Raw genomic sequence first — 24696 nt, 5'->3', positions numbered from 1 at the left:
TCATCACCTTTCCTGGGATGTTTAATTTATCCTGCACTGGGGACATCTTTAATTTGAACCTTCTGCATGGTGGACTTCTGGCTCATTTATAAGACTTATTTATCAATATTATTTTTATATACATCTTTTTCCTTCATGAGTTATATGTTTTTCAATAAGGACTATATATATATTTTTCACAAGTATAGTCATATTTGTCACAGCTTACTGCATATGCTGTCATTCAATTTGATTCACTGGTTTTGCAGATAGCTTGTCATATATATTAGCGCGATCTGCTTTATGTTTTTCTATGCAGAGCTGCACCTGATTTTGCACTCTTCAGCTTAAGTAAATCAAGCCCAGAGTGTCTGAAAGGACATGACTACAGCTAGGCTGTCTCTTTAGCTAACCAGTAGCGCTCTGTGAATCCTTTGTCATGTATTAAATTTAGAGCAAATATAATAAAATATGTAAAGTAAAATGGAATAACATTCATTATAATTCTACTGTAAATATGTATAAAAATGACTTCATTATTAGCAAAATTGTCATTATTACTTATTCCTATTGGTATTATTTATTACATATCTGCGATGGGTGTCACAGATGGGAATCTGTCCCCACTAGGGGGAAGACTAGCTAACCAGGTTTTGGTTATAGAAGCTGGGGCAGACAGCGGTGGAAGTCATGGAAGAGACACAGGGAGTTCAGAATGCCTACTTGATTAGCGAAAGTGAGAGCCCATAGAAGGGCCTAGGTGTAGGGTTCAAGACTTTGCCTGGTCTTCACCAGAGATCCTGGTGGTGGAGATGAGTTTGGCTGCTGATGGCTCTCAGGTTGCCATCCTCAGACTCACTCAAGCAGACAGCTACTGATGATTAAGCATGAATAGGCAGAGAATAGTGTCTCAGGCCCCGTACACACGTCCGAGGAACTCAACGGGCAAAACACATTGTTTTGCTCGTCGAGTTCCTTGTGAAGCCGTCGAGGATCTCGGCGAGCCGAAATTTCCCATTAAACAACGAGGAAATAGAGAACATGTTCTCTATTTCCTCGCCGAGATCCTCGTCGGCTTCCTCGGCAGAAAGTGTAGACACGGCCGGGTTTCTCGGCAGAATACAGCTCCGACCGAGTTTCTGGCTGAATTCTGCCGAGAAACTTGGTCGTGTGTACGGGGCCTCAGAGCACAGGGATCCTGGGCACACAGGCTGAAGCAATCAGTAGGCTGAAGGACACAGGGCTACTGGTGTAGGGTACTGGCTGGGGTGCATGGGGGGGTCACACTGGAGCAAGGAGCAGGCTGAAGTGCACAGGGTCACTGGGACAGAGGAGAGGCTGGGATGCATGGGGTCACATTAGAGCAAGGTATAGTCTGGAGTGGGAAGGGTTACCGGTAGAAGGTAAGCAGGTATGGAAAAATGTAAAAGGGGTGAAGTTTCACTATCAATTACATTTTCTTAATTTCTTAATTTTCTCTGTTTATCTCTAGCCAAAAATGTCAATTCCATTTTAGGAATGTCAGGTGTTTATTTCTGTCTTTGTCCTTGTTGGGGAGATTTTCCCTCTCAATTTATACTAATGGTTGTTGTCACTGAGGCAGGAAATTATAGGAAATCTAAAATTGTACAGTTGTCCACGAAAAGCCGGCCATAGATATATCAAATCTCGGCTGGTGCAGCAGGGGCTGGCTGAGATAAACCTATGGGCATCCTGGTTGTACTGAAGTCAATCTATCTACCCGTGGTGGAAGGAAATAAAATTGTATAATCTATAGGAACGCCAACTGTGGTGACCACTGTCTAAAGTTGGCCATAAACAAGTAGAATTTAGTTTTTTATTTTAATATTGGGAATATTCATTACATTTTCTAACGGCTAGTGGGGTCAAATTTATGTTGTCGGAAATTCAGAACATCAAGAACGTGATGACGTACAACACTACAACGAGCCAAGAAAAATGAAGTGTAATGATTCCGAGAATGCGTAGAATTTTTGTGCGTCTCAATTGCATACAGATGATCGTAATTTCCGATTACGTCAGAAAGTTTGAGAACCAGAAAATGTCCGATGGGACCTACTAAACGGTCGGAATTTCCAACCAAAAGCTCACATCGAACCTTTCTTGTCGTAAATTTCCGATTGTGTGTATTACAGTGAATATGGACTCCATTTGGAAAAGTCTACTCACTCCAAAATCCAATGTTAAAATCCAATAAAAAAAAAAGTACTTTTGGATGACATTCATGGACTGATAAGAATGTTTGTACAAATGTACATATGAACATTCATTTGAAAATCTGTATGGCCAGTAAGATAGGAATAAAATCCAGCCAGAAATGTAATACATGTCCTGAAGTCTGAAAACAAAACAGACTTAGATATGCTTTAAAGCGGAGTTCCACCCAGAAATGGAGCTTCTGCTGTCCGGATTCCTCCCCCCCATTTGGCACCTTTAAGGTGGAGGGGGAGCAGATACCTGTCTAATACAGGTATTTACTCCCACTTCCGGCGAAAAAGATCGCTACAGTATCCGCAGCGATCTACTCCATATCCGCCCCCCGCCCCAATGTCTTCTGGGAGACACACCGGTCCCAGAAGTCAGCATGCACAGTAGGGAAACAGGCTGTGAAGCCGCAAGGCTTCACTTCTAGATTCCCTTACTTAAGGTGCCGGCGCCTCCACCCAGAGCCAAGGGACGGGTTGGGTAAGGACATCGCGGACACCCTGGATAGGTAAGTGTTCTTATTTTTTAAGTCAGCAGCTGCAGTATTTGTAGCTGCTGACTTTTAATAAAAAAAATTCAGACGGAACTCTGCTTTAACTGAACAATGCACAAGGGTGTTGTTATTAACTTTTGTTCTTAACTGTTAGATAAAACAAATTCCTTAAACATCATCCAGCCGGAGGAAGTTGAATTCCATCATCCCACAACAATCAATTGCAGCTTCACTGTACAAGAGAAGAGGATTATTTTAAGGACAGAAGTCTACTGGATGATCGGAGACCCAAGAGAGAGCTACATCTACCATCCAAACCCGGACTACATACACCCAGATTACAGGGGAAAGACCAGATTGGTGGATGGGTCCAATCTTCTTCTGGAAGACTTCCATGGGCCAGATAACACCACCTTCTACTGCCGAGTCATCATAAGACGATGCTTGGCTACCGAAAGACATCCGGGCCTCACAGTGACAATCTTAGAGGATGGTGCCGGAACACATTTATTGGTTAAAGGTAGATACTGACTGTCATAAATGTCAAAGGGTATTGTTCAAAACAAGAAAAACTCTTAGGTAGATTCACACACAATGGCCTAACTTTAGGGCTTCCTAGCCTAGCCTTTTTAGGCTACACCGCCGTAAATTAGTTAGGCTAGTAGTGATTCACAATCTACTTACCTGCTAATCTACGGCGGTGTAGCCTAAAATACGTAAGGGCGCCTAATTCAAATGACTTGGAGGGGGGCGTGTTGTATGGAAATGAGGCTTGACCTCACGTTTTTGAAGTTTTTTGACACTGCGCATGCGCCGGGCGACTACATTTCCCAGTGCGCATTGCAGCTAAGTAGGTCGTACGGGCCTATTGATTTTGACGTGGACGTAAACGACGTAACTCCCGATTCGCGGACGACTTACGCAAACGACGCAAAAATTTCGAACCTTGCGGCGGGAACGGCGGCCATACTTTAACATTGTTATTCCACGTCATAGGTGGAATAACTTTAGGCCGCCTAAGGCCTTACGGAAACGACGTAATGCGACGGTGTAGGCCTGGCGTACATTTGTGAATCGGCGTATCCCCTCATTTACATAATCTACGCCGGCCGCAATGGAAGCGCCATCTAGCGGCCATCAGAAACATTGCAAGCTAAGATAGAACGGCGCAAGCCGGCCTATCTTAGCTTTGTTTAAGTGTATCCCTGTTTGAGAATACACTTAAACAAACGCCAGCGTAGATTCAGAGTTAGGTCGGCTTATCTACTGATAAGCCGGCCTAACTCTTTGTGAATCTACCTATTTGTATTTAGAGATCATGCAGCCAAAAGCACATGTGGGGAATGATTACTGCTTTTCTTTCCATCATTAATTATGCTGTCTATTTTAAAGTGGTTCTAAAGGCAAACGTTCCTCCACCACAAACTCGCTCACCCATGTCTTTATGAACCTTGCTTTGTGCACTGGTGCGCAGTCATATTGGAACAGGAAGGGGCCTCCCCCAAATTGTTTCCACAAAGTTGGGAGCATAAAATTGTCCAAAATGTCTTGGTATGCTGATGTCTTAAAGCGGGAGTTCACCCATTTGTTTTTTTTTTCTCTTTTCCCCATAGCTGGATGCTCGTTTTGTCTAGGGGAATCGGCTATTTGTTTTAAAATATGATCCGTACTTACCCATTTTTGAGATGCATCCTCTCCGTCGCTTCCGGGTATGGGTCTTCGGGAGCGGGCGTTCCTTCTTGATTGACAGTCTTTCGAGAGGCTTCCGACGGTCGCATCCATCGCGTCACTAGTAGCCGAAAGAAGCCGAACGTCGGTGCGGCTCTATACTGCGTCTGCTCACCGATGTTTGGCTTCTTTCGGAAAATCGTGACGTGATGGATGCGACCGTCGGAAGCCTCTCGGAAGACTGTCAATCAAGAAGGAACGCCCAGTCCCGCAGCCCATACCCGGAAGCGGCGGAGAAGATGCATCTCGTAAACGGTAATAACGGATCATATTTTAAAACAACTAGCCGATTCCCCTAGACAAAACGAGCATTAATCTAAGGGGAAAATGTGTTCTCCATGGGTGAACCTCAGCTTTAAGTGTTCACTTCCCTGGAACTAAGGGGCCAAGACCAACCCCTGAAAAACAAACCCACATCATAATAACATAGTTACGTAGTAGGTGAGGTTGAAGAAAGACACAAGTCCATAAAGTCATAATCTCCCCTCCACCGAATGATTTGGACCAGTGCACAAAGCAAGGTCCATAAAAGACATGGATGCGCGAGTTTGTGGTGGAGGAACTTGAGTGGCCTGTACAGAGTCCTGACCCCAACCTGATAGAATACCTTTGGGATGAATTAGAGCGAAGGCTGCAAGCCAGGTCTTCTTGTCCAAAGTCAGTGCCTGACCTCACAAATGCACTTCTGGAAGAATGGTCAAACATTCCCATAGACACACTCCTAAACATTGTGGACGGCCTTCCCAGAAGAGGTGAAGCTGTTATAGCTGAAAAGGGCGGGGCCAACTCAATATTGAACCCTACGGACTAAGACTGGGGTGCCATTAAAGTTCATGCGCGTGTAAAGGCATTTGTCTCAATACTTTTGATGATATAGTGTACATTCATATGTGTTCGGTGTGTTTTAGCATTCCTTCGATTAGGACTCTTTTAAATGTTTTGAGTGGAGTCCATTCCATACTGGAGCTAGAACTTGAAATGCAGTATCTTCCACGGTGTGTAGTGGTTTCATAGGTGTGCACAGCCTATTGCATTAGGGTGTGCACCCCAGAACTTAAAAAGGCATGTGTCTGTGTGTATATTATATATACTGTAGAGGTTGGTGTCATTAGGATAGTGGATGGTGTCAGTCAGTAGATTAATGGACTTTGTAAGTAGAGCAGTGGATGGTATCAGTATTTTTTTATTAGTTTTATTAAATATTTTTTTTTGCAATATTATTTTATTTTTTTAAATACTTGTTTAGGAACGCCATTGGGGAGCTTTGGTGAATTAAAAGGAGTCTAAGCGGACCCCTTATTTCTTACTTTGAGACAGAGAAAGGGACTGAGATTCCCCATTACCTTTCTCTGCAGCCCCAGCTGCACTGAATAGTGAATGAATGGGAAGTGCTCTGTGCTGAGCGTCTTCTGGTTCATTTACAAACTGAAGAACAGTAAACACAGTTTACTATGCTTCAGTTATGAATGCAAAAGACTTGTTTGATATTAAAACTGAACTCCAGGAAAAAAAATCTAAAGTCACCATTGCCACGGGCCTCCTCCTGTAATGTTAGGGTTAAATGCTTATTTTTAGGGTATCATTAACCACTTAAGGACCGCTGCACGACGATATACGTTGATGTGCCCAGCCGTGCCATTCTGCCGACGTATATCGCTCCCGCGACCCGGTCCGAAGCTCCGTGACCGTGACCGCGGGACCCGCGGACCCGATTGCCGCTGGAGTCCCGTGATCGGTCCCCGGAGCTGAAGAACGGGGAGAGCAGTATGTAAACACAACTTCCCCGTTCTTCACTGTGGCGGCGTCATCGATCGTGTGATCCCTTTTATAGGGGGACACAATCGATGATGTCACACCTACAGCCACACCCCCCTACAGTTATAAACACACTTCAGGTCACACACAACCCCATCAGCGCCCCCTGTTGTTAACTCCCAAACTGCAATTGTCATTTTCACAGTAAACAATGCATTTTAAATGCATTTTTTGCTGTGAAAATTACAATGGTCCCAAAAATGTGTCAAAATTGTCGGAAGTGTCTGCCATAATGTCACAGTCACGAAAAAAATCGCTGATCGCCACCATTAGTAGTAAAAAAAATAAAAAAATAATAAAAATGCAATAAAACTATCACCTATTTTGTAAACGCTATAAATTTTGCGCAAACCAACCGATAAACACGTATTGCAATTTTTTTTACCAAAAATATGCAGAAGAATACGTATCGGGCTAAACTGAGGAAAAAAATGTTTTTTTATATATTTTTGGGGGATATTTATTATAGCAAATAGTAAAAAATATTGCATTTTTTTCAAAAAATAAAAACCGCAGAGGTGATCAAATACCACCAAAAGAAAGCTCTATTTGTGGGGGAAAAAAAGACGCCAATTTTGTTTGGAAGCCACGTCGCACGACCGCGCAATTGTCTGTTAAAGCGACGCAGTGCCGATTTGCAAAAAGGGGCCTGGTCCTTTAGCTGCATTTTGGTAGGGGGTTTAAGTGGTTAAAAAGCAAATAAACTTACTTGTCTGATTTCCCTGGAATCCGGTGCTCTTCTCTTTCCTCCAAAGTGGTCGGGCCCTCCACTCCCTCATATACAATGCTGCTGGTCCTGTTTTGTATGTGATGACATCAGAGTGTCTGCAACTGATGGAGCACCAGATATGGCGACTTTGGGGGGGACCAATCACACAGTGAGGACGAATCAAATTAAAATGTTAGAAGGTGGTGATGCAGAACTATGTTACATTAAAGCGGGAGTTCACCCGAAAAAAAATTTTTAACCTTAGATTGATGCTCATTTTGTCAAAGGGAATCGGGTAGGTTTTTTTAAAATCGAAGCTGTACTTACCATTGTAGAGAGCGATCTTCTCCGCCGCTTCCGGGTATGGGCTGCGGGACTGGGCGTTCCTATTTGATTGACAGGCTTCCGACAGGCTTCCGACGGTCGCATACATCCGCGTCACGAGTAGCCGAAAGAAGCCGAACGTTGGTGCGGCTCTATACGGCGCCTGCGCACCGACGTTTGGTTACTTTCGGAAAATCGTGACGCGATGTATGCGACCGTCGGAAGCCTGTCGGAAGCCTGTCAATCAAATAGGAACGCCCAGTCCCGCAGCCCATACCCGGAAGCGGCGGAGAAGATCGCTCTCTAAAAGGTAAGTACTACTTCGATTTAAAAAAAACACCCGATTCCCCTTGACAAAATGAGCATCAATCTAATGTTAAAAATTTACTTTTCGGGTGAACCTCCACTTTAATAAGCTCATCAATATAAAAAGGTCTCAAATGACATTTATTTTTGTTTCTGTCTTACAGGGAATACGTGGTATCATGCTAAAATTCTTGCGGTTTATGTCGGGCTCAAAGCATTCCTAAGTCTTTTACTTTTAGTACTGGCTACCATCTATGTGATCAAAAGTGGTGACATCAAAAAGTGAATTTTAAGTGAAAAAAAAAGTATCTATCTATCTATCTATCTATCTATCTATCTATCTATCTATCTATCTATCTATCTATCTATCTATCTATCTATCTATCTCAAAAGCTTGTGGATTTTAAGCGTAAAAAGGTATATCATCTATATATCTACCAATCTACAGTATCTTTCTATCCATCCATCTGTGGTCAAAAGTTTTGAGAATGAAAAAAATATTAATTTTCACAACGTCTGCTGCCTCAGTTTTTTTGGTGGCAATTTGCATATACTCCAGAATGTTATAAAGAGTAATCAGATGAATTGCAAGTAATTGCAAAGTCCCTGTTTGCCATGAAAGTGAACTTAAAGGGGTTGTAAAGGAAACATTTGTTTTTCCCCTAAATAGCTTCCTTTACCTTAGTGCAGTCCTCCTTCACTTACCCCATCCTTCCATTTTGCTTTTTAAATGTCCTTATTTCTTCTGAGAAATCCTCACTTCCTGTTCTTCTGTCTGTAACTCCACACAGTAATGCGAGGCTTTCTCCCTGGTGTGAAGAAAGCCTCTTGAGGGGGGAGGGGGCGAGCAGGAGGGTCAGGACACTCTCTACTTTGCAGACAGAGAAAGGAGCTGTGTGTTAGTGGGCCTTCTGACACTCCTGCCCCCCCCTCAAGAGGCTTTCTCCACACCAGGGAGAAAGCCTCGCATTACGATGTGGAGTTACAGACAGAAGAACAGGAAGTGAGGATTTCTCAGAAAAAATAAGGATATTTAAAAGCAAAATAGAAGGATGAGGTAAGTGAAGGAGGACTGCACTAAGGTAAAGGAAGCTATTTAGGGGAAAAAAAATCCCTTACAACCCCTTTAATCCCATAAAAAAAAACATTTCCACTTCATTTGTAAAGAAGGCTTTCAGGGCGCCCAAGATAATCAAGCAAGAAGCCCCAGGACCGTTTCCTACAGTTGATTTTGCTGCGGGATCGGGGGCACCACTAGTGCAGAGCTTTCTCAGGAATGGCAGCAGGCAGGTATGGAGGCATCTGCACATATAATGAGGAGAAGACTTTTGGAGGATGGCCTGGTGTCGAGAAGGACAGTAAAGAAGCCACTTATGTCCAGGAAAAATATCAGGGACAGACTGTAACGGAATGACCCGGGACACCCAGAGACTTTGTGAGGATGAGGGATACTCCTGTGTCAGCGTCACTGATAACTCTTGGGTCTGAGTCCACCCTGTGCCCTTTGGGCATGGGGTGGCAAGTGAATCATAATTCATGTATTACATGAGATGGGACATTAATAATAAATCATGTTTGTAGGATGTCTTGAGATATCACAAGTTGTTGTTCAATGTGGTGACTCATTCTATGATTAGCCCTGACTAGTGACATGCTAATTGAGTCAGGGCCTGGAAGACATTTCATTGTCCTTGTGAAAGGTGTTTATTGCATAGACTCCTAAGATATTCCATTAACCATTGTATAAGGCTGGCTCTTGAAAGGCCTTTAATTGTGTGATAACACTGTCTACAGCCTAGTGATGCTCAGAGGTGTGAATAGGTGTCAAGCTGTATGCGGAGACGGAACGTCTGCCTAGGGAACTCAGTGTATGATGATGTTTTGGTTGTTATGCTGTTAATGAAGGAATGTGCAGTGATCATTATAGGCTGGCGCCGACCTGTCTAGAATGGTTAGTAATTAGCCTTAGTGTGTGGGTGGGGAGTTGATTGTTCCTTTAATGCCTTGTACGGTATATAAGCTGAGAAGAAACCATAAAAATTGTCTTCATTTTGAAACCAGTAATGGAGCAAGTCTCGTTATTCTGGGATGTCTGATGTCTGTTGGGCAGTTGGAGTGTCAGATGAGCTGTCGTGGATGGGATGGAAGGTCGTAAACGGTGGTGACCATTACACAGACTAATATTCTGCAAAAGATACAGGGATTGGACTGCTGAGGACCGGGGTAAAGTAATTTTCTCTGACAAATTCCCTTTTCCAACCTTGTCCGGAGAAGAAAAGGTGAGCGCAACCATCAGTCTTGTGTCATGCCAACAGTAAAGAAACCTGAAACAAATCATGTGTGAGGTTACGTCTCAGCCGAGGGAGTCGGCTCATTCACAATTTTACCTAAGAACACAGCCATGAATAAAGAATGTTACGAAAACATCCTCTGAAAGCAACTTCTCCCAACCATCCAAGAATAGTTTGGGTGAGGAACAATGGCTTTTCCAGCATGATGGAGCACCTTGTCATACGGCAATAATAATAACTAAGCAACTTAGGGAACAAAACATGGAAATTTTGGGTCCATGACCAGGAAACTCCCCAGACCTTAATCCCATTGAGAACTTGTGGTCAATCCTCAAGAGGCGGGTGAACAAAAAAAAAACACAAATTCTCACAAACTCCAAATATTGTTTATACAAGAATGGGCTGCCATTTGTTAGGATCTGTCCCAGAAGTTGATTGACAGCATGTCAGGGGGAATTTCTGTAGTTTTGAAAAAGAAGGGTCAATAATGTAAATATTGACTCTTTGCATAAACTTAACCACTTAAGCCCCGGACCATTATGCAGGTTAAGGACCTTGCCCCTTTTTGCGATTCCGCACTGCGTCGCTTTAACTGACAATTGCGCGGTCGTGCGACGTGGTTCCCAAACAAAATTGGCGTCCTTTTTTCCCCACAAATTGTCCTTTCTTTTGGTGGTATTTGATCACCTCTGCGGTTTTTATTTTTTGCGCTATAAACAAAAATATAGCGAAAATTTTGAAAAAAAATGCAATATTTTTTACTTTTTGCTATAATAAATATCCCCCAAAAACATATAAAAAACATTTTTTTCCTCAGTTTAGGCCGATACGTATTCTTCTACCTATTTTTGGTATAAAAAAAAATCGCAATAAGCGTTTATCGATTGGTTTGCGCAAAATTTATAGCGTCTACAAAATAGGGGATAGTTTTATTGCATTTTTATTAATTATTTTTATTTTACTACTAATGGCGGCGATCAGCGATTTTTTTCATGACTGCGACATTATGGCGGACACAACGGACACTTTTGACACATTTTTGGGACCATTGTCATTTTCACAGCGAAAATTGCTTTAAAAAATGCACTGATTACTGTGAAAATGACAATTGCAGTTTAGGAGTTAACCACTAGGGGGGCACTGAAGGGTTTAAGTGTGACCTTATAAGTGTTTCCAACTGTAGGGGGCGGGGCTGGACGTGTGACGTCACTGATCGTCTTTCCTTATATCAGGGAACAGACGATCAATGACACTGCCACTGTGAAGAACAGGGAAGGTGTGTTTACACTCACCTCTCCCCGTTCTTCACCTCTTGTGACTGATTGCGGGACACCGGTGGCGATCGGGTCCGCGGGCGCGGTCATGGAGCTTCGGACCGGGTGGCGAGCGCGCCGCCGGCGGCACGCTCGCGACCTCGTGGCTGGGCTTAAAGAGACACGTACAGGTACGTGATTGTGCCCAGCCGTGACATTCTGCCGACGTATATTGGTGTGAAGGGGTCCTTAAATGGTTAAAGTAACTCTTTGCAAATAGCTTTTATCCATATAACCATCACCCCTATGCTTGTTGCCCATTCCATGACCTTGACTTTTATTATAGAGTTGGCCACCACTCTGTAACTATAACAGACTTCACGTTTCTGGGAAGAATTTTCATTTTGGAGTGTTTTTCTGGAATTTGTTTCCATTCAGCTAAACGAGAATTTGTGAGGTGAAGTACTGATGCTGGACAAGAAGATATGGCTCACATGTTTCAATTCATCCCAAAGGTGTTCAGTAGTGTCAGGGCTCTGTAGAGGATTATTGGGCCAGATTCAGGTACAATTGCGCCCGTGTAACTAAGGCCGTTTACGTTACACCGCCGCAAGTTTTCAGTTTTAGTGCCCGATCCACAAAGCACTTACCTGAAAACTTGCGGCGGTGTATCGTAAATACGTCCGGCGCAAGGCGGTCCAAATCGAATGGGCGGGTACAATTTAAATTAGGCACGCTCCCGCACCGGACCTACTGCGCATGCTCCGTTTCAAAATTCCCGCCGTGCTTTGACGTCATTTTTGCGATCGGCGACGTGCGTAGCGTACTTCCGTATTCCCGGACGTGTTACGCAAACGACGTGAAATTTTAAATTTCGACGCGGGAACGACGGCCATACTTTAGACAGCAATACGTTTGCCGACTAAAGTTAAGGCACCCAAAACGACGACTAACTTTGCGACGGGAAACTAGACTAGCGGCGACGTAGCGAAATTCGGACACATTTTTCATTATTCGGACATTCGGATACATACGAATTCCCGAATTGCAATATTAATGAATTTACCGAATCCGAACAAACATTTTCGATTCCCGCGGACGAAATTCGATCGGAATTCGAAAAAAATAAAATAAAAATTTGATCGGAATTCGAAAAAAAAAAAAAAAAAAAATTCGAATCTAATTCGAAAACAAATTCTATTCGAAAAGAGACTATTTGTTTTCGAATCCGGTCTAAATATTTTTGAATTCGACCGGATTTTTCTAAATTCGGTCGAAAACGAACGAATGCCGAAAACGAATTTAACACATGTAACGAATCTAACTTAACGAAATTAATGAAATAACAAATTAAAACGAAATGAAACAAATTTTTCCCTTTTGCACATGCCTACAACACTGGTGCTGCGTTATGGCGGGTCGGCAACCTGTAATCTGGGCTTGCCAACCCGCCATTCCAGAAAAGGAGGTCGCGGGCCACATCAGAGTGCTCCGCGGGCCACATGTTGCCCCCGGGCTATGAGTGGGTCACAACTAGGGATGAACCTAACACCTCAGCCCCCCCCGGTTCGCACTAGAACCTGGGAAAAGATCAAAAGTTTGTGTGAACTTTAGAACCCCGTTAAAGTCTACCTGGGTCCTGCCCCTGGGGACATGTATCAATGCAAAAAAAGTTGTAAAAACTGCAGTTTTTTTGGGAGCAGTGATTTTAAATGACTTTTTATCCTTCAGAAATGACACTTTGTGCAGGGACAGTTCTAAGCACGGGAAACATGCGCTGCTTTACAGACATACTTTACACCCCAACTAGGTACGAAATTTAAAGGAATATTTCACTTTTATTGTTTTACTTTAAGCATTATTAAAATCACTGCTCCCAAAAAAACGGACGTTTTAAAAAAAAAAAATATTTGCATTGATACATGTCCCCTGGGGCAGGACCCAGGTCCCCAAACACTTTTTATTACAATAACTTGCATATTAGCCTTTAAAATTAGCACTTTAGATTTCTCCCATAGACTTTAACAGGGTGTTCTGCGGTTTTTTGAATTTGCCACGAACACCCCAAACTGGCGAACAGGCAATGTTAGAGTCCAACATGAGTTTGACTCGAACTCGAAGCTCATCCCTAGTCACCACAGCACCGTGCCCTGACAAAGTCTTTCGATGTAAGGTGTAGGGTGGAGCTGTAGGTGACGTCATCATGCTGGACAATCCAAGACCAGGCAGCAGGTAGAGGTGTTTCAGTGCTCCCTAAGCATATCATTTGAGCAGCTTGACTTTTATATTGACAAGAAGGTGCTTACTGTGAAAATGTGAGTGCTTTTAATTATTTTAAATAAAGCATGTTTTTTTATGAAGTATAGTCCGATTTGTTTTAATGTTTGTTTTTGTGGAGGAGAGAGCAGAGGGGGATGTAAATCCCAGTTGTTGGGAAAAGTGCATATGCCCTTAAAGGGTTAGTTAACCTTTTCAGAATAAATGAAGAGGTGAACTAACATCCTACACCAGGGGTCTCCAAACTATGGCCATCCAGTTGTTCAGGAACTATAATTCACATCGGCCCGAATTCAGGTAGATCGGCGCATCTTTGTGCCGGCGTAGCGCATCTCATATGCGCTACGCCGACGTAACTCTGAGAGGCAAGAGCAGTATTCACAAAGCACTCGCTCCCTACGTTGCACCAGCGTAACGTAAATTGGGCGGCGTAAGCCCACCTAATTCAAAGTAGGAAGGTAGTGGGCGTGATACATTTAAATTAACCGTGACCCCATGCAAATGAAGGGCCGAACGAACGGCGCATGCGCGCGCATGCTCAGAATCACGTTGAATTTACTCCCTAAGATACAACGGCTCAATGCCTACAACGTGAACGTAACCTACGCCCAGCACCATTCACGTACGACTTACGTAAATGACGTAAAGTACGACGGCTGTTCCGACGTCCATACCCTAACATGACTTACCCCTGCTTTATAAGGGTTAACTTTACGCCGGACATACGCCTTACGGCGTAGATTACAGCGACGGGCGTAAGTACGTTTGTGAATCGGCGTATCTCGCTCATTTACATATTCGACGCGTAAATCAATGGAAGCGCCCCTTGCGGCCAGCGTAAATATGCGCACAAGATACGACGGCGTAGGAAACTTACGTTGGTCGTATAAAGCCAAAATTCTGGCGTATCTTGCTTGCAGAATCAGGCGCATAGATACGACAGCGCATCCGTGCACTTACCCGGCGTATCAGTAGATACGTCGGCGTAAGTGCTTTCTGAATCCGGGCCATCGTGTCTAGTCATGTCTGTGAATGTCAGAGGTTTACAATGTCTCAGGGGATGTGTAGCTTTGCACCATCTGTAGGGCCTTAGTTTGTAGATCCCGGCCCTACAGTATCCCTATTCCCCACAATCCCCGCTGTTCTTACCTCTGTGGATGATAAGCTGTCAGTACCCACACAGCTGGTGTAACCGTCATGGTATCTGAACAGTGGCAGCCCATCCATTAGGGGTTCCCGGGTAACGCCCCCTCTATCCACAGCCACTACCCCCTATTTCATGCGATGAACCCCTTTCAGTTCACCTGGCTCATGAATTACGGCGGCGGAGGTGTTTTTTCGAAGCACCTAATTAGAGCCAGAGGCTCTAATAGGCTTCAAAATAGGGTGGACTCTTGGCGCAGAGCATTGCGCTACAAGCCCGCCCAGATGTTACAACAACGAATGAATATCGGCTATTGAAACCGTAATCCTCAATCCGGTCAATCAGAAGCGTTTTCTGATTGGCCTGACAAGAGAAGGGTCCCAATGGGCTGCCGAGGAGGAGGGAAAAAACGGAAGCCACTGTGATGCCCATGGAGAGCAGGGGAAGCCACCGCCGAGCAGGGGAAGCCACCGGTGAAGTCCAGGAGAAGCGCTGCCCAGCATAGATGGGGTAAGTGATCCAGACCTGACCGGAGAAGGGGGTGTTACTGTTGCCGCCCCCAAAAAATCTACCACCTGCCGCCACTGTATCTGAAATTCCTGCTCTTCTCCCTCTTTTTTCTGCAATGTTTCCAGGATGGACGATATGTATAGTAGCGCAACAATTATAATTACTGCAACTCAAGAGAGTTTAATAAAGTTCATAAAACAGTTTATAAAAAGGGGCTCAATTATTCAAATCCATATGATAGCCACATGCAGGAGAAGACACATCAGGGGTTTATCCTGCATCAAAGGTTTCACAATATTTTTTACTTTTTGTTATAATAATATTCCATTTTTTTTTTTTATATATTTTTTTCCTCGGTTTAGGCCGATATGTATTCTTCTACATATTTTTGTTAAAAAAAAATCGCAATAAGCATTTATTGATTGGTTTGCGCAAAAGTTATAGCGCCTACAAAATAGGGGATAGATTTATTTTTTATTTTTTACTAGTAATGGCGGCGATCTGCGATTTTTTTGTCAGGCCTGCGATATTGCGATATTGCGGCGGACATATCGGACACTTTTGACACAATTTTGGGACCATTCACATTTATACAGCGATCAGTGCTATAAAAATGCACTAATTACTGTATAAATGTGACTGGTAGGGAAGGGGATAACACTAGGGGGTGAGGAAGGGGTTAAATGTATTCCCTGGGTGTGTTCTAACTGTGTGGGGGGAGGGGGGTGACTGGGGGAGGTGACCGATGCTGTGTCCCTATGTACAAGGGACACAGATCGGTCTCCTCTCCTCTGACAGCACGGTGGAGCTCTGTGTTTACACACAGAGCTCCACGTCCCTGCTGTGTTACCGACGTTCGCGTGTACCCGGCGGACATCGCGGCCGCCAGGTACACGCATCGGCTTCCCAGCGATGCGCCGGGACAGTGTTTACCCGCTGCGCGCCCCCCAGCGGCGCGCGCGGGTAATGTAAACAATAGGGCGTCTAAAGACGTCCACTCGGCACTTCAGGTCCGCGCTGCAGACGTCTTTTGACGATAGCGCGGATCTGTAGTGGTTAAACTGTTTCAACCAAGTCCTGGGTACTTACACAGTTCCTGGCTGACTAATGTTAACCTGAATTTTACTTTTCTTCAAGTAAACTACAAGAAGAACTGTGTTGTGTATTCCTGATGAGTTATTCCATTAATCACATTGATAGGTGTGCCAGAGGGGCTGGGACAGTTCATTGGGGTTGAAAGGCAGAGTAACGGACTGAACAAACAAAAGCAGCTCCCTCGGGGGTTTGCTACACAATGATCCATAGGGATACAGTCTATCCGTACTAGTTCCAAAATGTTTTTTTTTTTTTTAAATGGTACATTAAAAAGACCATCCGGTCCCCTGAAACTGCGTTAGTATTCAGAAATAGTAAGATGGTACAACAAACACTAAAGTGGTACAAACAAAAAAATATTATGTAAAAATAAAAAATGATATAAAAAATGAATAAGATTCTAAAATAATATTTATATTGTACATGCAGTATAGCTGAACTCCCTTCTGTGAATATGTAACTGTACATAGAGGAGAGCATAGATACTGATGGGGGAACTGTCTGTATACCTGTAAGATGAAATCATAGTATTAATGTCAGTCTTCTCATTTAGACCCATGGGAGATGGGGTATTGAGTGTAAAGATCAAAAAAGTCTCATGCTCACAAAGGCCCAGATTCACAAAGCACTTACGCCGACGTATCTCGAGATACGCCACGTAAGTGTAAATATGCGCCGTCGTATCTGTGCGCCGTGCCCACAGAACTAGATACGCCTGAAAATAGGCTTCATCCGACCGACGTAACTTGCCTACGCCGGCGTATCATAGGCGCATATTTACGCTGGACGTATTTGGCGCTCCCATTGATTTTCTATTCACATATGTAAATGAGGGAGATACGCCGATTCACGAACGTACGTCCGTCCGGCGCATAATATACGCGGTTTGCGTAAGTCGTACGTCCGGCGTAAAGTTATGCCCCATAAAGCAGGTGTAAGTCAGCAACATCCATGCAAATGGCTGCACCAGGGAACACAGCCGTCGTATTTTACGTCGTTTACATAGTACGTGAATAGGGCTAGGCGTAGGTTACGTTCACGTCGTAGGCAGTGATCCGTTGTATCTTAGGGAGTAGTTTTGACGTGATTCTGAGCATGCGCACTGGGATGCATCCACGGGACGGCGCATGCGCCGTTCATTTTAAGTACTTGTCTGGCACTCGGCCCATCATTAGCATGGGGTCACGCCTCATTAGCATGTTTCACGTCCACTTCCACCTAGGCCGGCTTACGCCGAGGAAACCCAGCGCAGTTTGGGAGGCGAGTGCTTTGTGAATACTGTGCTTGCCTCTCTGTGCTGGTTTGGCGTAGCGTAAAAAAGATACGCTACGCCGGCATAAATATGCGCCAATGTATGTGAATCCGGGCCATAGTTTCTTTCAGCAGAAGTTTTTTAGATATGGCCTCAGTTACCCAAATAGGCCATCTGTGGACCCATTGAGATATTTAGCTCTGTAAGCAACAGCCTTTTTATTATTGGAGTTAAAATAAAACACAAAAACATGAAAACCGAAGCCTATAGCTCCACCTGCTGGCTGGATATAAGAACACAAGATATGTGATATTTTATAGTTACACAAGATAAAAAATGAACAAATATAACATGTTCAAAACTCATATTCATCCCTTTTAAAGGAAAAGGTTGTTTCACCAAAAAAGTAACATATAATAAAAAAAAAAAAACGTGAAAACAAAAAAGTTTGCTATCTCATAAATAAAGAAAACTCTTATGCCCTGTACACACGGTCGGTCAAACCGATGAGAACGGTCTGATGGATTTTTCCATCGGTTAACCGATGAAGCTGACTGATGGTCAGTCGTGCCTACACACCATCGGTTAAAAAAACGATCGTGTCAGAACGCGGTGACGTAAAACACAACGACGTGCTGAAAAAAATGAAGTTCAATGCTTCCAAGCATGCGTCGACTTGATTCTGAGCATGCGTGGATTTTTAACCGATGGTCGTGCCTACTAACAATCGTTTTTTTTCTATCGGGTTAGGTATCCATCGGTTAAATTTAAAACAAGTTTCTATTTTTTTAACCGATGGATAAATAACCGATGGTGCCCACACACCATCGGTTTGGTCTGATGAAAACGGTCCATCAGACCGTTCTCATCGGTTTGACAGATCGTGTGTACGCGGCCTTATCAAAAAATTATAAGAAACACAGTGTATAAACTAGTGATTAATAAAAAGGTTCAATAAACAAGTATCCATGTGTATCAAAAATGATTCCATTAGTATTCCACCAACTGAATGTGCTCTCCACTGTTCCCAGTGATAATAAAGTATATCAATCCAAATGGAAATTAAATTGGCCTCTTACCAGCTCCAGATGATCTCTAGATTATAAGAGCTCATCTAACGCATGAGGTAAGTAAATGTCCAATGCCTGGACACAGAGATGGATGGATCCGACAGCCCCCGGCCCAGCGTTCCAATACCGCTCACTCCGGACTCGGACTCCACACTGAAAATTTACTCCACAGCATCCCAGCTGGCTATTTGGGGGACTCGGTGTGGGGGGGGGGGGTGGCAGGACTACCAGCAGTGGACCCAATAAGAAGAGGATAAGGGCTGCTCTGTGCAATGTGCAAAACCATTACACAGAGCAGGTAAGTATAGCATGTTTGGTTTTGTATTTTTGTTTTTTAGTTACAACCTTTAGAAACACTTTAATAGAGTTCTGGGACAAAAGGGACACCCAGAAACAGTCCAATTGAATGGTGGGCAAGAAACAAACAAAATTATAGCAAACCCAGAACACAGGGTATTACTGGAGGCTATGGACCATTAACAGGTGGGTGATCACACACTGATATTACTAAGACCCATGAGTTTATTGAAAGAAAAAAATCCAAATACCATAGCACACAATAAGAGCAACTTCCCACCACTCAGCCCGTTGGCAAGAGCACCTGAAAGCCACACCAAAGGGACGCACTTTTGCTCCTCCTCACTCTGCACCTTTTTGGTTTACCATGGCTATACCTCATGACCTCTCAGCAGCCTCCACTTACAGGGATAATGGTATAGTGCAGGGTGTCCCAGGTCCTTGCAGCACGTCTTCCAATAGCACAACCTCAGCTTTAGACTACAGCAGGCAAATTTCTCTGCCCCACCTGCTGCAGCAAAAAAATACAGTCACTGCCACTCACATGCCCAGCATCTAAATTCAAACTTGTCAAAGCTGCTAGCTTTGCAACTCCTACCTTTCCATCTGGGGGATTCTGCCCCCTTCCGTGAATTTGCAGAATGTGTTGTACCACAATGGCAGGTTCCCAGTCATTATCTCTTTGAAAGTAAGGCTATTCCAGCTCTGAACCATCATTTTTTTGGCAATGCTGCAGTGGCTGCACATGCAGAAGAGGGCCATCAACAAGTACCTGTGTGAGTATGGCACAACGACAGGCTCAGGCCAGCTCAGCTGTTTTCCCCCATGCCATTGGCTGTTGATAAAGGATGCATGCACTGTACTGTCACCAGCACAGCACGGAGATGGTGGGAGCCCCTCATAATGAGCACAGCACAGGGATGTTGGGAGCCCTTCATAATGAGCACAGCAGGGGTAAAGCAGGGGTACAGCCCCAGGAGGAAGTCAGCACAGCACAGGTATGGTGGGAGCCCCTCATAATGATCACAGCCCAGGGATGGTGGGAGCCCCTCATAATGAGCACAGCAGGGGTACTGCCCCAAGAGGAAGTCAGCACAGCACATGGATGGTGGGAGCCCCTCATATTGAGCAAAGCAGGGGTAGGGCCCCAGGAGGAAGTCAGCACAGCACAGGGATAGTGGGAGCCCCTCATAATGAGCATAATGAGTCGATGACTGCCATATTGAGAAAGGTATGTTTTTCTTTTTAAATTCATCATAACAAATGTTCGTAATTGTTACGAAAAATTAACAAACCTAACGAAAATTTGTATTTCGTACGAATCCAAATTGAATTTAGGACACGAATTACGAAATACGAACTAACGGCTAACACGGAATGGAACGAAGCAAAACAAATTTATTGACGGTGCACATGTCTACTTGTCAGGATAGAAGAAAAATGGATGGGGTCAAATACCATCAAATTCTTGAAAAAAGTCTGCTGCTCTCTGACAGAAAGTTGTCAATAGAAAAAAGGTTTACCTTCTAACATGACAATGACCTAAAGCACACAGCAACAATGACCACACAGTGGTTGAAGGAGAAAAAGGTGAATGTCCTTGCATGGCCTTTAATCCTGATTGAAAATGTGTGGAATGACTTGAAGACTGCAGTCTGGGTTTGAGCAAATCACAATTTTGTAGGCATGTGCATTTCGTTTCGTTCCGAATCGAAATTCGGACGAATTTTTCATTATTCGGACATTCGGATGCATACGAATTCCCGAATTGCAATATTAATGAATTTACCGAATCCGAACGTTTTCGATTCCGAATCGAAAACCCGCGGACGAAATTCGATCGGAATTCGAATTTTTTTCGAATTCCGATCGAATGTCGTCCGCGGGTTTTCGATTTGGAATTCGAAAACATTTTTTTTTTTTTTTTTTTAATTCCGATCGAATTTCGTCCGCGGGTTTTCGATTTGGAATTCGATTTTTTTTTTTTTTCGAATTCCGATCGAATTTCGTCCGCGGGTTTTCGATTTGGAATTCAAATTTTTTTTTTTTGTTTTTTTTTGTTTTTTTTTAATTCCGTCCGCGGGTTTTTGATTTGGAATTCGAAATTTTTTTTTTTTTTTTTTTTTTTCGAATTCCGATCGAATTTCGAAATTATATTTGAAAAGAGACTATTTGTTGTCGAATCTGCTCGAAATACTTTCGAATTCGACCGGATTTTTCGAAATTCGGTCAAAAACGAACGAGTTCCGAAAACGAATTTAACACATGTAACGAACCTAACTTAACGAAATTAATTAAATAACGAATTAAAACGAAACGAAACGAAACGAAATTTTCCCTTTTGCACATGCCTACAATTTTGTAACTTTGACATGTGTTAGTAAAACAGTACAAGTGGATTATACCGCATTTTTTTTTTTCAGGACAAATTGGGCTTTTGATTTGGTGGCAAATGGTAATGGATTTAGCCTGATATTATTTTTTTTATTATTATAATTTTTTATTATTATTATAGGAAAACTGGCCCAAAATAATAATAAAAAAAAAATGTTTTATTTAATAAAGTTTGACTGTATATTTCTTGTATACTACCATAACCTATCACCAAAGAACAACCCAAAATACATTCTCGTGCTCCTGACGATCACAGTGATACAACATATGTGTATTTTAGTTGTTATTTGTACCCGTAGTACAGCCCAGAAATAATAGTGCACATTTTTCTTTCTTTTCTATCATACCTAAAACACACTGGGCCAGATTCTTAGAGGAGATACGATGGCGTATCTCCAGATACGCCGTCGTATCTCTGCGTCCGGCCGGTCGTATCTATGCGCATGATTCTTAGAATCAGTTACACATAGATATCTGTGAGATCCGACAGGCGTAAGTCTCTTACGCCGTCGGATCGTAAATGCATTTTTAAGCTGACCGCTAGGGGTGTGTACGCTGATTTACGCGTCAAAATATGTAAATCAGCAAGATGCGCGAATTCCTGAACGTACGCCCGGCCGACGCAGTAAATTTACGCCGTTTAGGTTAGGCTTTTCCCGCCGTATAGTTACCCCTGCTATATGGTGGCGTAAGTGCGGCGTACCAATGTTAAGTATGGCTGTCATTCCCGCGACGAAATTTGAAAATTTTGCGTCGTTTGCGTAACTCATCCGTGAATGGGGCTGGACGTAATTTACGTCCACGTCAAAACCAATACGTCCTTGCGGCGTATTAGGAGCAATGCACACTGGGAGATGTTGGCCCGGATTCAGATACAACTTACGGCGGCGTATCTCCAGATACGCCGCCGTAATTTCAAATCTGCGCCGTCGTATCTTTAGGCCGATTCTCAAAGGCAGATACGTTGAAAAAATAGTCTTCCTCCACCGACGTAAGTAGCACACGCCGGCATATAATTGTGTGCAATTTTACGCTGGCCGCTAGGTGGCGCTTCCGTATATTTCTGCCTCGAATATGCAAATTAGGTAGATACGCCGATTCAGAAGCGTACGTCCACCAGGCGCATTTTTTTACATCGTTTACGTAAGGCTTTTTCCGGCGTATAGTTACCCCTGCTCTATGAGGCGTAGCCAATGTTAAGTATGGACGTCGGGCCAGCATCAAATTTTTTACGTTTTACTTTGTTTGCGTAAGTCGTTCGCGAATAGGGCTGTGCGTAAGTTACACTACGCCGCCGTAACTTACAGCGCAAGTTCTTTCTGAATACGGGACCTGCTGATGTAAGTTACGGTGGCGTAGTGTATCTGAGATACGATAGGCCCGCTGAAAGTTACGCTATTGTACCTGAATCTGGCCCGTTGTTTTAAAAAAAAAACTGCCTAAAATATACTGACAATGACCTTTGACACTGACCTTGACCTTTTACCTTTACGTGACACAAACACTAACCCTTATTTTTCTTCATATTTTTTATATTGACGTCCTTTTTTCCCCACAAATAGAGCTTTTTTTTTTGTATTTGATCACCTCGGCTTTTTGTTTTTGTATTTTGCCTGTGGGCGGAAGGCGTTACATCTTAATGAGAATATGTGCTTGGCTTTTCATCACCCTTCTCTGCCTCTCTGCTGGCTGTTGACATTAGCAGTCCTGCATGTACATAACGCCAGTCGACCGGGATAAATGGACAGATGGTATGTTGCGTGATCAGCGCCGCCATCAGGGGGGTACAGGCATTACACCTGTAAGGCACCCGATGGTCCCCCCACCTTTAGGAACTCGCGGCAGGGGCCCACAACCCCCCCTCCCATTTTTTTTGTCTGACTTTAGCAACTCACGGCAGGAGAGAGAAGACTTGTCTTGACTTTGTTTTGTTTGTCAGCACCAACCCCCCCCCCCCCCATCTCGCTTATCATCTCGCGGCAGGAGAGAGAAGAGATGATACTTTCGTTACCACAACCCCCCCCCCGCTTACCATCTCACGGCAGGAGAGAGGAGCCCCCCCCCCCCGGTTCTCTGCTCCAGGGGGGCCCTGCCTAAAGCTGTATAAGGGGCCCCAAAATTTGTGATGGCTGCCCTGTGTGTGATAATTAACAATCCGAATGATTTAGTTTTCCCTAGACATGTGCAGGATGAAAAAATGTGTTTTGTTTCGTTTCGATTCGTTATTTAATTAAATTTGTTTAGTTAAGTTTGTTGCATTCATTACATTCCTTTTCGGGATTAATTTCGTAACGCATTCGAAAACAAATCTACCGAATTCTAAAAAAAACGATCAAATTCGAAATAATGGGCCAAATTCTCAAAAGAGATACGCAGGCGGAACTGCTGTTCAGCCTGCCTATCTCTGTGCCTAACTTTGGAAACGATCCTCAAAAGGCTTTTTCCAAAGTTAGGCAGAAGATCTGACATGTGTAAGACACTTACACGGTCAGATCTTAAGATGCAGTACCGCATCCGCCGCTGGGGGCATTTCTCATTGAAATGCCGCTTTGAGTATGCAAATGAGGACTTAAGCAGATCCACAAAGCATTTCAGCATTGTGATTTCTGCGTAAGTTCCGATTTGCTTGCGCAAAACTAGGGCTGGTTAGTCACACCATGTAAAAGCCCATTCAAGCGACGGCATTTGGTATGCATTCCCGAGGGAGAACTCCACGGCAATTTGTAAAATCAAAACCGGCATGGGTTCCCCCCCAGGAGCATACCAGGCCCTTAGGTCTGGTATGGGTTGTAAGGAGACCCTCCCTACAATCCATACCAGACCCGTATCCAAAGCACGCTACCCGGCCGGCCAGGAATGGGAGTGGGGACAAGCGAGCGCCCCCCCCCCTCTGAGCCGTGCCAGGCCGCATGCCCTCAACATGGGGGGGTTGGGTGCTCTGGGGCAGGGGGCGCACTGCGGGCCCCCCCACCCCAGAGCACTGCCTGCTATCTTCGTGTGTTAGCTCAATTACTAGCAGGCAGCCAGCGCGGTCTTCTGTGACGTCATGTTCTTACCCACGTGGAGCATGATGGGACGGTGATGCCTATATAAATGGGATGCAAGGCGCGCTTCCATCATTGCAGTGAGAAGAGGCGACGTGTCAACATCGGAAGAAGGGAGAAGAAGAGAATAGAAGAACATGACGTCACAGAAGACCGCGCTGGCTGCCTGCTAGTAATTGAGCTAACACACGAAGATAGCAGGCAGCCAGCGCTGAAGGAGAAGGCACCGGACAGCTGCAGAAGAACCGGGGTGCGTCGAGTCAACAGCGGAGAGCGGCGAAGATAGAAGAAGACCCCCGGAGAGCGGAGAAGACCCCCCCGGAGAGCGGAGAAGACCCCCCGGAGAGCGGAAGAAGAAACCCCCCCCGGAGAGCGGAGAAGACCCCCGGAGAGTGGAAGAAGAAGCCCCCCCTGGTATTAGAGCTAAAGAAGACAGGGGGGGCCTCCGGAGCAGACTAATAAATGATTTTAAAAACCCTTGTGTTGTGT

At 44.1% G+C, this 24696-nt stretch overlaps 1 protein-coding gene across 1 annotated transcript in view; it reads left to right on the top strand.

Moving 5' to 3' along the window:
- The first annotated feature begins 669 nt into the window (after nucleotides 1–669).
- Nucleotides 670–24696, top strand: part of LOC120930591 — a 55132-nt gene continuing 31105 nt past the window's right edge. Inside the window, exons 1-3 of the mRNA XM_040341766.1 lie at nucleotides 670–715; nucleotides 2853–3218; nucleotides 7745–7818. Of these exons, the coding sequence (XP_040197700.1) occupies nucleotides 670–715; nucleotides 2853–3218; nucleotides 7745–7818 (486 nt within the window). The remainder of the gene's footprint in view (nucleotides 716–2852; nucleotides 3219–7744; nucleotides 7819–24696) is intronic.

The sequence above is a fragment of the Rana temporaria genome, chromosome 3 (genome assembly GCF_905171775.1).
Source record: "Rana temporaria chromosome 3, aRanTem1.1, whole genome shotgun sequence".
NCBI classification, from domain to species: domain Eukaryota; kingdom Metazoa; phylum Chordata; class Amphibia; order Anura; family Ranidae; genus Rana; species Rana temporaria.
This window is presented reverse-complemented; position numbering and strand designations above follow the sequence as displayed.